The 16165-nt window shown below is 36.2% G+C and overlaps 1 protein-coding gene across 4 annotated transcripts in view; it reads right to left on the reverse strand.

Annotated features, from left to right (window-relative positions):
- Positions 1-16165, reverse strand: part of LOC150092429 (uncharacterized) — a 366960-nt gene that overhangs the window by 101642 nt on the left and 249153 nt on the right. For all 4 annotated transcript variants that reach the window (XM_090415095.1, XM_090415093.1, XM_090415094.1 and 1 more), the window contains 2 exons: positions 15632-15762; positions 11889-13935 (listed from right to left, as the gene is read on the reverse strand). In XM_090415095.1, the coding sequence (XP_090271221.1) occupies positions 11889-13935; positions 15632-15762 (2178 nt within the window). The remainder of the gene's footprint in view (positions 1-11888; positions 13936-15631; positions 15763-16165) is intronic.

Here is a 16165-nt window from a genome sequence, read left to right on the forward strand (position 1 = left end):
GAAACCGAATTGTATGTAATCCTCAGAATACTATTGGGTCCGGAATACCTTTTCTGTAATAGTAAACGACACGTACGGCCGTTTGTTAGTGCTGTTCTCAGAACTCGTGGCCGGCTGATCATCACTCAATTGTTCAATGATGCTAATCGAAGAGTTTGTAATCGCCACATTGTTTGTTTGTTGCTTTATTATCCATTTATTCATCGTTAAATGGGTAATGGCAAGCGAGATAAAAGAGTGTGCTTGATGTACTGAAGTCTTAATGGTGCTGGATTTTTGAAAATTATGGTGTGAATTTTCAGAAAAACCAGTGTTGAAAAGCCGTGTTGGTGGCACAGTTGCTACCGCACAGCCTCACCATTAGTTGAGCTACTTTACAACGAACAAAGAGACTGAAATGGCGATGCAGAAGGTTTTTCGTCTCTATTAATTAAATTATTTATTCATTAGTCCAGATTAAATGCTATTTATTTGCATTTTAGAGTATTGTGAAAAAAAGAAAACCCAAAAACGAAATATCTAGGTTTTCGAGAGTTTTTTTTTTTAGGTGACCCACCATTTGGGATTGGGAAACGCTGCTGTAGACTAAAATACACAAACATTATTCAAGAAAAAAACTAGAGTTTGAGAACAGGAGCCAAACCTTAGAAATTCAGTGGCAAATCCTGAAGAACACATTGATTCAGCCAGAGAGTTTTGTGGTAAGGTTGTCTGCAAGGATAGAAAAATCAGAACTTCATCGTGGACATGGGAAGTTAAAGAGGCAGTGAAGGAAAAGAAGAAAGCATATAAAAGTTCCTAGTGAATAAGTCAGCTTGTGCGCTTAGAATATAGAGACAAATGTAAGAAATCTAAACACTATGGAAAACTAGCTAAATAAAAGTAAATAGGAAAATATAATATAAATAGAAAACAAATATCAGGAAGGTGGCAAGATATTCTGGAAGCTGTTGAAAAAACTCAGAAATGGAGGGCTGTAAAAGGAATTAGAGATGATAAAGGTGACACAAAACTGGAGAAAAAGATATCCCTGATTACTTCGAAAAATTGTAAAATGAAACAATCTAATAAAATGAAAAATGTTCATTTTAGAGAAAATGTAAAATTGTAAAATAGACAGCACAGTGGTTAAAAAAAAAAAAACCTCAACAGGGGCATGCAATCAGGAATACATATCTATGGTTGAAGTAAAAAAAAGTTATCAAAAGCCTAAAATGTAAAAAGGCAGGAGTAGATTATATTCAACCAGGAATGCTCAAGTATGGAGGTATGAAAATCTTGCAGTGGCTACACCGCATAGTTCAGAAGGCCAGCATAGAGGGAGGAACTCCAGAGTAGAACTCTGATAGTGCCCATATATAGAAAAAGGGAAATAAAACTGAATGTAAGAAATATAGGATTATTTTCCTACTGAGTGTTCCCAGAAAGATTTATGCAAGTATACTTGAGAAACGGTCAAGAAGAATTGTGGAAGGGAAGCTTGGTGAAAAACAAGCTGGATGGTTGTCAGGATCAGATTTTCACTTTACGACAAATAGTTGAGAAATTGTGAAAATATAACAAAGATCTGTATTTAAGTTCTGTAGATCTGCAAAAAGGTATATGACAAGGTGCCAAGAGAAAAGCTATTTAAAATGTTAGTTATGTGATGTCAATTGAGCATTATATCAAGCAATACTTTGTCTATTTGAGTTGTAAGTCAGCAGTTAGAATTGAAGGAAGTACAGGAAGATGATTTAATGTTAAATCTGGTGTCAGACAAGGATGTACATTATCCACTCTGTTATTCATTATCTATCTGGATAGCATTATGAAGGAAAGTGGTATTAAACCCAATATCAAAATTGGAGATTAATCTCAGCTCTTTGTTTTATGCAGACAATGTTATACTTCTAAATAGATCTGCTAGAAGTTTGTAAGATTCCATAACTAAATTGAATAACTGTTATAATAGATTTGCTATGAAGGTCAGCAATAACAAGCAAAGACAGTGAAAATAGTTAAAGCATTAAAAATATCAACTGCATTGTTAATGGAGAACCTATAGAACAAGTTAAACATTTCAGCTACCTATTTTTAGTGAAGATGGTAAATTAAATATGGAAATAGACAACAGAATCAATAAAGCTGGTATGGGAGGAATTGGAAGGCAATGGAATAAATTTATATGGAATAAGAGAGAAATTAGTCAAACACTAAATTAGCTGTATACAAGACAGTGTTCAAACTAATTTTAACTTATGGATCTGAGAGCTGGGTTAAAATTAGTTTGGAGGAAAATTGTAGATAGGAAGTTAGTAATCCTGTATGCCCCTTGAGGGTGCATGTCAGGAATTTAATGATGATGAAATAAAAATCTGAGGGAAATATGTAAATATGGCAAGAAAAGACCAAGATCAAGGTAGCAAAAGTGTGCAAAAAGACAAAAATATAATATCTGGCAATATTGGAGTACTGACAAGTGTTGAAATTATTTGGAGGAAAACTGCTGACAGGAGATTAGTAATAATGTAAAGTTAATGATGAAGTATTCTCAGTATCCTGTAAATCCATCTCAAGGATATATAAAGAAACTGAAGATTGTAGGCTAGGTCTGTTAAAATATTTCCAAGAATGGTATCCTACCTATATGGATTCTCAAGAGATTTATTAAATATTTGGGGCAGCATGCAGGTAAACAACATACTGTCAATGATGGATGGCAACTGCAATCTTTTACTTAATGTCTTATTCCAAATGCTCATATCTTGATGAATATCACTGGCATCCAAATTGAGAATAACAATTCTTATACTTTTTTTTTAATTGCAGTCAGCAGTGACGAGTGTCATTTCTTTTGTCACCTTCCTTCATGACCCCCTCCCCCATTCTTAAAAGTTTCTTTATCATTTCATTCAAAGATGGAGTCCTGATATTTGCACTTTAACATGCAATATGCTCAAATTTGTTAAATATATGAATGCCTACAAAGGTGAATCATAACTAAACACTTAGCTATATTGTTAAGAACTCATATGGATACAACACCAATTTCATTAAAATTTCAACTGACCTGGCTACCATGTCAAGACTTCACACATCAGAATATGAACCCTGAATGTGGGTTCCCCCCTCAATGGAAGGAGTCAAGAGGTTATAGACTTGATGTAGTAGAGAAGGCTGGCGATCCTGTGTGTACAAGAACCAAATGGAAAGGAAAAACAGCACAAGCGATTGGAGAAGGATACAAATTATTGTGGCATGAACAGACAGAGAAATGGAGTGGAAATTGTGCTCAATGAGGAACTTAAAATGTTAGAAGTGGGTGGAATATCAGAATAATAGAAGTGAATATAGACCATGGTGGTGAAATTCTGATTTTAGCGAGCATATGTGCACTTCATGATGGCTGTGAAGAAGGTGAAAAGGAAATTTTTGGAGAGATCTAGAATATATAATAAGCAGATTACAAAGTAAGGATCTTTGTTGTGTAATGTGGTGACTTTAATAGCCATGTTGGTGAAAGTAATGAAGATAGGGAGACAATGCAAGGAAAATATGGAAGCGGTGAAATGAACAAAGCAAAATGGAAATCTTGCTACATTGAACCTACAGCAAACCACAGGTACACATTCAGCAGTGGGGGGAGGGGGAACTCCCATGTGGACTATATACTCTGTAGAGGAGAATACACGAAGGGGGTAAATGATTGTGAAGTAATACCAGAAGATGCAGTGGCAGAACAGCACAGGCTTCTACTCTACCAAGTGGAAATAAAATGGATAGAAGAAGCAAGATAATGAGCTCATGGTTGAAGCCGATAGAAAATTATCTTAGAGAAGAGTTCATCAAGGAGGTACAAGAAATGGGAGATGGAAGATGGGAAAATAAAACATCAGTAATAGTGAGAAAAAGGTGCTGGGCCAGATAACAGGAAATGTGTGGAACAAAGAAGGTACAAAGGTTTATAAGGGAAAAGAAAATGGCCAAGCAGAAGTGGGACAGAGTAGGCAACAAGAATAGCAAAATAGAATATAGACAAGCAAAGAAAAAGGCATAGAGAACAGTACCAAGATCTAAAGCCTGATGTGCATGTTCACCTGTATGAAAGTCTGAATAATGAAGGTGCCAAAAGAGCCCTCAGGATAGCCAGACAAAAGGAGTGGGAAAATAAGATATTACAAGCCAGGATGATACCATTCTCTATGAAGCAGAAGAAAGATACAAACAGGGAAGAAAGCTTTGGAAGACAGTGGTTTGAGATCTATTAGAAATAAGACAGAGTACATGTGTTGAATGAAGGAGCAGGAAGTATAACATTACAGGGAACAGGCATGCCACGAATGTTTAGGTTAATGTATTCAAAGTAACGAATATCTGCACTCGGAACTCAATAGGAGCTATTCAGGGTGGATAAACTAGAAAAAGGTTTCAGGTATGTTGTGTGATAAAGAGCGTCTAGCAAGTTAAAAAGATCTACAAAATAAGACTTGCACTGATGTATGAGACCTGGCAGATAACCAGGAGATGGAAGAATGGACATGGCTGAAATGAGAATGCTGAGACTTGTAAGTGGCATAACAAGATTGAATGAGATCAAAGGTTCACTGATCAGGGGAACAATGAAAGCAACTCATGAATCTGGAAAGATTAGATAATCAAGGCTGGGTGGTTTGGTCATGTTATGCAATGGGATAAAAGCTATATGGGAAGGAGTCACCAGGCAAAAGAAATAAGGGGAGGCTTAAACAATGATTGCTAGAAAGCTTAAAAATGAACCTCAGACTAGAGCAGGAAATAGCCTTGGCAAGAATTGAGTGTTGATCTGCTACGGCAAACCCTACTCGAGTGGAATGATGCTGAAGAAGAGAACTACAGCTTAGCAACTAGATCTCCAGTACACTGAATGTTATGTGTGTGCTGATGGCATTTACAACAATGATATTAAAATAATATAGAAACAAAACAAAAAAATTAGAAAGATTTCCCATATTACTAAACCAGTGATACTCCAAAATAAAGTTCACCAGTTATATTGAAATGATAGGTGTAAATTTTCAAGATGTTGTGATTAACCAACCTATAGACAGTAGCCAATCTTGACCACCGAGGGTGGACTGAAAAGTTTTCAGCCTAACAATGAAAAAAAAAAAAAGAATTTATAATTTCAAAATTATTTTTTTTTTTCCTTCATAATCTCCCTTAAGACTAATACATTTATTCCAGTGATGCTCCAGCACCATTATCCCGTCCCTGTAGTGGCTCTCAGTAAATTCTGTAAAATACCCTTCTACAGCTGCAATCACCTCTTGATTTGAAGAAAAAAGCTCACCGGTGAGGAAGAGTTTCAGTTTTGGGAAGAGACAGAAGTCAGAGGGAGCCAAATCTTGGAAATAGGGTGGATGTTCCAACAATTTATAGTGCACATCCCTTAATTTTCCCATTGCCAACACTTAATTTCCCAACACCTTTGTGGGCAGGTGCATTGTACTGATGAAAGATGATTTTTTTCATCTAGTCTGGTTCAAAGATCAGAATAATATTTCCTAGTTATTGTTTTACCCTTTTCAAGATAATTAATAAACAAAATACCTTTAACATCCCAAAAACAATAATGCTATGGCCTTTCCTACTGATTGAACAGACTTTAGTCTTCTTTGATGCTGAACAACTGGCTTCTGTCCATTGTTTTGCAGCTGTTTGGATTCTAGTGCATAATGGCGAATCCAAGTCTCATTCATAGTAATAACTCTATGTACAAAATCAGTTTTATTCTTGTTAAAACGCTCCAAGCACTGTTCAGAGATTTTCATGCGAGTGCATTTTTGATCTGTTGTGAGCAAGCGGCACCCATCTTGTGCAAAGCCTCTTCATTTGCAATTCTTCAAGAAAAAAATATTCCACACGTTCTTTTGAAATGTGTATAGTCTCAGCAATTTTAGACACTTTGACTCTCCATCATCCAATACCATATCGTGCACCCGATCAATGATTTCTGGTGTTGTTACACTTTTGGGATGTCCTTCACGTGGATCATATTCAAGGCTGATATGGCCACATTTAACACGTTTGCTGCCATGCTCCTCGGGCATAGCTTTTTACTGCATGCCAAGCACTTCCACTTCTACAAGGTCAGTACGAGTTATCTTGTAACTGGCTTATCAGACAGAATTTTGTTTCATACACCAACTACGAGTAATCTCGCATCATCCCCACCTATATCTTACATGCATTGACAGCTGTGTAACTTGAGTTCAGAGTCAGTGCAGTAAGGTGTATTGCATCTAGTCTTACAATTATTTAAAATTATCTAAATAAAAACCTTCAATTACGCTATGGCCAGTAAAAGAAAGCTTACTGATGAAGAATTAGAAGCTTATGCTAATTATTCATCTTTTTGGTTCATATTCCGAAGATGATTATAATCCTACAGACGACTCTAGCGATGACTCAGATGATGATATATATTGTGTGTGTGTGTGTTGAAAAAAAAACTTCAAAAAATTGTTTTATTTGCACTAATAAATACATAGTTTACGCAACAATACCTTTTATAATATACTATACTTTTGCTGAAATTACTTTCCTTCTATCCCCAGATGTGCTCTCCATTTTATTCACAAGCCAAGAGTCCAAATTAACGTGCTTATACTACAGGTTAACTCTTACTTGGCATAGGAGGTCAGCAATCGACATACGAGTATGTTCGTAGTTGGCATGTGAGGTTCATATACCAACTACAAGTATACTCGTAGTTGGCAGAGAACGTGTTAAACTCTGAAGCCCATTTCTTAATTGTCGAAGACAAAGGAGAAGAGTGCCCATAAACTTTTATGAAGTTCGAATGAATTTCTTTTGGTGTTAAACCTTCTTTTACAAAGAATTTTATAACCGCACGTTACTCAATTTTATCCATTTCAAGGAATACGGACAACACTTTTGCTTAAGACCGCATATAAAGCAAACTACTTGATAGAATGACTTGCAATTTCACATGGATGCTTATGACAGATGTACCAACTTGGGGGAAAAAAAAATCTTGCCGATAATGTTGCCATCTATGGTCGAGGCCAAGAACTTTGAGACCACCCTCGTATAGTGAACACAAAGGAACTTATGTACTAGTCACTTCATATCAAGACTCTCCCCCCCCCCCCACACCCCACAAAAGGCAGGAGTGGTTTGATTGCTACATACTGCTGTTGCTTCAAGCACATAAGCAGAAATCCAAACTAAACCAACTACAATAAATGCAGTTTACTATTAAACACCCTGGTCATGAAAATCTATACAACATAATGGGTGCTATGCAAATTAATGTATGCTTGTAGCACTGTAATCCAATTGCAAAGTGTGTTGAAAGGAGCACAAGGCATTTTCAAACTGAACAACTTAAAACTGGTCCCTAAAGGTTTCCCCATTAATTGGGTATAGTTGGGTGTAAACAAAATTAGCAGCTGCCATGGAAAAACCATTGGTTAACATGCCAATAAATGGAAATTTTCACTGGAGAGCATGTCTAGTACAGTACATAACTATGGTCTGACAACAAATACTTCCATAGCAGACCATGGAAGAGCAAGATAGCATATCTATTCCACTTGCAATGACAGTTTATTAAAGTAATCATGAACAGATAACCAGTATGCTTGCTGTTGTTTTCAGTATTATTATAACAATCTTCTGAAGAGGCCAGAAAAGCACTAACTGCCAAATAGTGATGTGTAGGTTATGCATAAATCACTTTTTGTGTGTGCACATTTCAAAAATATAACTTCCAATCAAAATAATGCATACAAAAAAAGATGGTAAATGGAAATAAGCTTTTATCAATTCTTGAGAAAAAAATGAATATTAATAAACCTTGATAGATTAACAAGGTTTCTATTTTTCTTTTGATATTTTCCATGTTGAGCCTGATAACTATACAATTCAGACCATACTGTTGTAATAAGGAAAACATTACATGATCCAGTTTCTTAAAAGACTGTTTATTTTCAACTTTCAACACTTTAAAACTGAAGAGATGATTTTTAATTTATAACATGGAATAGATTAAAAAGCAGTATTGCCTCTACAACCTTAAATGGTTCTCATTATCACAAAAACATTGGCAAAATTATATCTTTACACCCATTTATGGAATTAAGGAAACAAATTTTTAAAATATGAAATGCTATGGAGTGTGCCCCTTTTACCATACAGTCCTAAGTGAGCGACACCAATGCTTTTCTGCAAAACAGCCGACATGCAATTTCTGGCAGAAAATTGAGTATTAATGATTCTGACTTGGAGATGTAAGATGACATTCACTAAATTTATATTTTGGGTCATGATGAAAGATTGAACTGCTGCCCTTAGTAACAACTTAAGGAAAGCATTACCTTCCTTAGTGACAAGATACCAGTGACCTCTGCTTCATACTGCTAGTCAACTGATGCAGCACAAATCAGTCATGCTTTAGTGTAGCCAAATTCTGTAACATTTGAGCAATGTGCTAATATAAGGTTAAATTCCAATCATAGGAGCCATCTTATTCGCTAAATTTTTCCAACTGCTCAGCCTTATGCTTATGAAAATGAGTTATGGTGTTTGGCTACCCACTTTCTAATCTGTCACTCATATCACATTGACCACAATCTTATTCAAGTCTCCTTTTCTAACGTTCTTCCTCCTTCCAGCTTCACACCCCATAGCACTACGATTGTGCCAACTGGAATGGTCTCTGGAATTTTCATGCCGATTTTCCATTTCCACCGTTAGATTATTACTTTCATTCTCCCAATCCAAACATCTGCACGGTACTAATAACTAAAATAATTCTCACTAGAATGAGAGGAGCCTTCAACCCATCCCTGTGCACTGCAAATCCAGACCCATATCCAAACCCTGGTTCTAAAAAAAAAACTTCTGCAGTCCGTAATAAAAATGCAGCATATGTTCAGTGATTTAAATTAAAAACTCTTTAACTTTTAATTCAGCTTACACAACAGTAAAAAAAAAAAAAAAGTCCAAATAGACTTCTTCATAATGGAATACAATAAACTTGTCTCCTGCTCGACTAGTAGTTGATCCTTCTGGTCCCTTGCTAAGGCTGTTGGACATAACTTCTGCCCTTTTCTGTTTCCACCACTCTTGCATCATTAATCTTGATACTAATAAGGCTCCCAAGACCTGCGTGTCCCTAGAGTTTTGCCCAAAACTCGTGTTCCGGAAATAACACCCACCGTGTATTGCCTATATAAGCAATCACATGCTACGGGTATCTACCCAATAGCATGGAAGTAAGCCTTCATCCAGCCTGTACCCAAAAAGGAAGACAAAAGTCAGCTATCTAACTAATGCTCTCTCATGTCGGTACTTTTAAAAGTGATGGAGAAGATTATCACCAACCAGCTTCTTCACTACCTGGAAGTGCATCAGTTAATTAGTGGTCACCGATATGGATTCTGCCATTCTCTTTCTCCAGCAGACTTCCCAACTAATCTCACCCACATTCAGACACATGCTATTGAAAGATTTGAACAAACCTATGGGTTTCCGCCATGGATTTGGAGAATCCCATGTTATCACTCTAAATATTTCAAAGGCTTTCAAATCATGTCTGGAATCGAAGCACCTGAACATGCTACTAACTCGTGGCCTCCTTCCTGCACCATGATTCAATTGTCAAGCTCCCTCACTGATTATATATTACATGACATGGTGGATGGCCTCTTCATCAGATTTCTCAATGCTGGAGTACATCAATGTTCTGTACTCTCACTCATACTCTTCTTCCATTCCATCAATATTTTCTCTCCAACTTCAAAGTGCCTATGGGAAAGGAGCAGAGTGCCTTTCCCATAGGCACTCTGCTCCTTTGCCAACGACAGTACTTTTCATTCCTCTTCCTCATTCGATAAACCCTGTAACTCAAATGATAACCTCAAGATCTTGCATGACCAATGGCTTAAACACAGATCTCCTCAACATCATCAAATGGGGTGAAGATAACTTATTCAAGTTCAGTGCTATAAAAACTGAGGCCAACCTTATTACCTGCAAAATAAGATCCTTCCTCACTCCCTCTTACTTTTGACAATGTTCCAATTTCCTTTCAATATTGGGTTTCACTGTTTGGATTGATAGTTACATTCAAGTATCCTGGCACAAATTGCCTCCTCAGCCTCTAAAAAGCTCAGTGTGCATTTCTGTTCAAAACATTACTTCTCTTCCTCTCAACTCATAACACTTTGTAAGTCTCAGATCCAACCAACCCTGGAATATCATTCCCACATTTAGGGTGATGCACCAAAGACCTCCACCCTAAGAATTCTTGATGACTGTTCATCCCTTCCCTTACAGACTCCCTTCAGTCACTTTCCCATAGGCACTCTGCTCCTTTTTTTACTGTCATGGGCACTGTTCTTCCAAACTGGCTGCTGCCATTCCTCTATTTTCTTCTAACCCCGTAACAACAAGAGCAGATGCTGGCCAACACCCATATTCTGTCCAACTCCAAACACACTTGTCTTCATTCCAACCCACCTGTTATTTGGAGGAGTCTCCCCCATATCGTTTTTTTCCCATCAATCTTCAACTCTTTATGAAACATATCAGTAGGTTACCTACCTCTTTCTCCTTGATCATTTGCCCACACATGGCACTGCAGTGTTACAGGACCTTTCATGTGTGTGTGGGAGTCATCATAAATATATATAGAACATGTACCATCTTTGTACCCATATTATGGACAAACTGAGAAATCAATTGAGCTTCGTATCAAAGAACATCTCAAAGATATCACCTGTGGTAGAACAGCATCAACTTTATGCAGTCATGTTCTTAATTCTCCCGACCCTGATGACGAACAATACACTATGATTAAACTGTAAATAAACTGGGATAGACCTGAAATCATGCAATGATGAACTTGAAAGAAAAATCTTGGAATAAACAGAAATTGCACTAAATCCTATTCACCTTAATGTTAACCTCAGCTACAGCTTTTCTCACTGTTACTTATTCCTCTGTTTCAGTATGGTATTTGTGAGACCACATCCTCATTCCAAGAACTGATTCATTTGGTATATTTCTCATTTTTTTCAATTCTATGTAATGCACCTGATGAAGTCTAGAAAGAAATATATATATATTAACTTTGCCAATGCTCTCTCTCTTGGTTTTCATGCTTAATGACACAGTATTTCAATAGCACTTGTTTTTGTGATTTAGAAATTTGACCACTGAATGCTGTTCTACATGCACCAATAGACTTCTAAAAGACCCTGTGTTATATGCCACTGATACTAAACTGTAATGGAGGAATGAGTGAACAAATCAGGACTAGACATGTTTCACAGTTTATGTTCCAAACATTGTGTGCATAGGTATCACTTTCAGAATGCCAATCATATTAAGTATGCCGTAATGAGAGAACAATTCATCATTCACATTTGAAATGTGTAAGTATGAAAGTAAATGACCTCTCCAACTGGAGTTTCACAATTTTTATATTTGATGTTAAAATATTACCCTCATCAATTAAGAAAAACTAGAAAAATTACAGAAACTGGTCACTGAATTAAAAAATTAATATACTGTGCTTAAATATATTGTATAATATGCAGGCACATAAGGGTGTTTTCAAAAACAATGAAACAGGCACTCTTGTACTCTATACTGACAAAACAAAGTAGCAAGGGTGTTACCTAACACTAAACAGCATTGCTTTCTTCTACCACATCGTTCTGAAATTCCACTGCACATTTCCAGTCCTGCCTCTTGCAAATAAGAATGCTATTGTAAATCTGTGATGCAAGGACTTCACCACAGGCCACCTAATCTATTAACAATGACCTGTTACTTTATTTTTCAAAACACGCTTGTATTTACTTTATGGAACAGCAATAATGTAAAACACTTACTTATTTGTAAGATCCGAAAGTGCTGCCTGAACACTAGATGGATCTTGTAACTTGATTTCGTCCATCCTATAAACTGTAGCAGTACTTTCATTTTTTGGAGGGAAAGGAGAAGACTTTGCAGATGGATGAGTACCTCTTCCACTGTTCCTACCAACCATTCCACCACCAGTCTGTCCACTACCACTGTTGCTGCTACCACCGCCAACACTGCTACCACCACCTCCACTAGCTGGTCTTGAGTTTCCACTGGGGCCTATACCACTAGAAGTGCTATTTGAAATAACAGATCTTTTATCATCTCTGGGCCTTCCTCTTCCAGCCTCTCTGTTGTGACCATCCCTATTAAATCCATCCCTCTGTCTATTTCTGTCTGGATTTCCATGCCTACGTTGTTCTGAACCTTGTCGACGGCTCTGATTCTCATTAAATGGCCTCTGATTAGAGAAACTCTTTTTGGATGATCCTTTGTCTCTCTGTTCTTTCTTTTTAGGTTCGTCTTTGGTGTCATCTCGCCTATCCCTCCTGTCAGCAACATCACTACTTTCAGAAGCAGTTTCCCATTCTTCATTAGCTACATCAGATAAGTTCTCTTTTAGCAACTGATTTGTCTTGTTTCCCGATAAACTTCCCTGATAAGCACCACGACTTCTTCCAGGTGGATCAAAGGTGTCAAAACGCCTGGTCTGCCGTTTCTGAAAACGAGGAGGGATATGATCATAATTTCTATTAGTTCGCCTTTGTAGAGGTCTTTCTAAAGACCTAGACTTATTGGATGATTCTTTACCACTCACAGAATTATTTGTGGATTCACTTGGTACAGTATCTTTGGATTCTTCATTATTGTTTTCCTTAGACATCTGATCGTTTTTTGGTTCATCTGATTTAACTGGTCTTCCTGATCCAAAAGCAGCTTTTGAAGGTGGAGGACCATAATTACTAGGACCATATCTAGGACCGCCTCTTGAACTACGAAATGACACTGTACTTCCACCCCTTCCTCGCCGTGATGGTTCACCTCTAGGAGCAAAACCCTTTTCTTCTCTACATTTCTCATTATCACTACTGATCTTTTCCTTTTTTGGCAATTCTTTTTTGCCATCTTTTGATTTTAATGAGTCATCATCATCTTTAGCAATTAAGTTTTGTAGAGTTAAATTTAATTTATCATCTGCTAATATATCAGAAGACTGGTATTTTTCAGCCTGTGCACTTTCTGTAGTTGAAGCACTTGCTTCATCTACAGAAACTTCACTATCTTCATCTTTCTGCCTTAAATGTCCTAATTTCCTATCTTCAGCTTCTGAAGCTGAAGTCTCATCACTAAGTCTCTCTTTTGTGTCTTTCTCTTTACCCTTATCTCTTTCTTTATCTTTCTGTCGGTCAAAACGAGGACCACGTTCTACTCTGGATCTACGATATTCTCTACTTCTGCCTCTAAAACCCTGTCCATAACCAGGTCTCCCTCTTCCTCTTGATGAATCGAATCTGGTATTGCCACCACTTCCTCCACCACCACTGCCACCACTCACACTTCCACCCCCTCTAGAACGAGATCCCAAACCACGTTCTCTCCCACCTTCTCGTTTTTTATCTCTCTCAGAATGTTCATCTTTTTTAGGTAACTTTTTTCTCTCCTTATTTTCATCTTTCCCTTTATCCTGAAGCAGTGGTGTAGTTTCTTTGACTGAAATTTCTAACTTTTCCTCAGACTTTTCTTCTTCTTTTTCAGTAGCCTGAGTTTTTGTTTTTTCTGTGCTTTCTTCTTCACCTTTTTCTTCTATTTGTTTCTCAGTTTCTTTTATTTCAGCATCAATTTTTCCCTTTTCTGGTTTATCCTCTTTGATATCTTTTTTTGTTACTGGATCTGATTCTTTTCTGTTAACATTATCATCTTTAGGTGAGTCAGACTTTCTTTCAGATGTACATGAAGAACCAGAGGCACTAGAAACAGATCTTCTTAAAGGAGTAAAATTTTTTTTTGTTGGGGCCATACTTTCAAATTGCTTCTGGGTAATAGGAGGCGGATGATGAGTATGCCATTCACGACCTGCAAACAATAAAAGTAAATAAATTGAACGTGTAAGCAAAAACAAATACAGCATTAATCAAGTAATCATCCATCTCTTTGCATATACAATGCTTAATTAAAAATAAAGTCCATTCTACTAGCACTGTTTTGCTAGTAGAATGGATTTTACTTTTAAGTAATTTCAATATGTTTCATTGTAATTAATTAAAATTCCATTAATTCCAATATGACCTACAAATGAAGATGCAAAGCTCAGAACTAACAGGAAGAAACCCCAGAGAGTCTTGAAATGAAGAGAAAGCGCCCCATTTTTTTTATAGAATTTATAACTTAATTTAAATTGGCTAGTATATGTTGAATATAACAGTATAATTTAAGGATTTCTTTTTTTAATGTGATGTGTTTGAAATCTTTTATTGTAATTTATTATTTCATAATTGATTAACTGGAATCTATATAGAAATACCAGAATTTCTAAGAAAAACATTCTCAGGTTCAATAAATGATTGCCACAACTAAAACTCTCACAACAGTGACACTGAATAACACAATAATGAAGTATCAAAAGATCCTAGAAAAAGCTACATATATTAATACAAAAAGAATTTTATTGCAGAAAATTACACCATGTTATTCCTTGTGCTTCTAGAATAAGAGTAGACTGTAGACAGTCTCCAATGATGCCACACACTAAAAGAAACAAAAATGATGCAGGTTTGCTAATGCCAGAGTTTTGTGAAAATAAGGTGCACAATGGAAAAAGAATGTATAAAATTTGAGTCCCCTCGTAACCCCCCCCCCAAAAAAAACCAAAATAAACAATATCCCTTGCCCTATATATTTTGCATATGCAAAAGAATAATGTGCCATTTATCAGTAAAAACATAATTCCTGTTGCAGAGAAGCGAAAAATGCATGACTAAATTGCATAATATGTTGTCCATTACTGACAGCTTCTACATATTATACAAATTGAGAATTCCAAGTCTGAGTGATACATATAAAGCCTAAATTAGAAGGGAGTAACCTTTGGTTACCATGGGAATATGCTGAAGGACCCTAACTAACAAACAAGTAAATAACATGTGAACTAACAAGTAAATAACATGGTTCGTAGGAAAAAAACAAATGTAATTTATTGAAATAATGTGATTTCTCCTAGAAGAGAAATTAAAAATAAGAGTATATAAGACATCACTAATATGTATGGGAAGTATTTTCCAGATAAGTTGATTGAATACTAATTTCTTAACAAGAGCACCTGCCAAGTTCTGACCTATGACAGTAATTTCAAGTCAAAATGTAGCAAACAATAATCAGCAAACCCCAGCTATGAAGTAATATATACATTTAGAGAATATTCTAAAATACAACATAAAATAAATCCTTAGAAGGCCAGATGGGCCCAGCTACTAATGTTTGCATCTGAAGTAATGTTAGAAACTGTTATCAGAAAAGCATTAAAAGTAATAAAGATCCCCCCCCCCCGTTTAAATAAACTTCTATGAAGTTCCACACAATGTTTTAAAAAGAGATTTAACAAGCTGCAGTCAAGAAACGGATTATTCTTTCAAATATATAATTTGACAGAAAGAATACACTTTCCCTCTGTAATGCAAAAAATTTTAAATGAAATCAGTGGTGGCAACAACAACTCTACAACCTAATGTCAACTGAATGATCAGTACAGTTCCATCCAATAATGGTTACATACGTTTAGTTTCAAGAGGATATGATGAATCTCCCCAGTCAACACTGCTGGGCCTTTCCTTTTTTTCTTCTCTTACAACTCCTGTTTTACGCTCTCGTTCTGAAGTTTGGTTATCCTGCCTTTCAACATTATGCCTGCAAAATAAATAATTGAAATTCAATTATTAAACCTGTAAAAATAATTAGTTAGGATCAAGCTAAAATATACAGAGGATTTGAATTATAAAAATGCAAAGAAACTTCTTAGGATGCAATCCAATGCTCGCTGAAATATTCAAGCACTATTTTATACTATCATGCATGAATATTAAGGTAAATAATTCTTAATAAACAATGAGGCATGCACCAAATGCATCATTCCCCTGTGTTCCCATTTGGGGTAATGTTCCAATTGCCAATTCAAATGATAAAGGAATTGTGCACCAAAGGGTGAAGCCAACAAGTGACAAGATGTTAGTATCTTACCATTAAATTCATGAACAATGAAAAAAACATTACAGTGAATTGTTTTCCTGTGGGAAAATTGATGCACAGGTAT

The sequence above is a fragment of the Typopeltis vanoorti genome, chromosome 26 (genome assembly GCF_054136105.1).
Source record: "Typopeltis vanoorti isolate ZY-2024b chromosome 26, IOZ_Tvanoo_1.0, whole genome shotgun sequence".
NCBI classification, from domain to species: domain Eukaryota; kingdom Metazoa; phylum Arthropoda; class Arachnida; order Uropygi; family Thelyphonidae; genus Typopeltis; species Typopeltis vanoorti.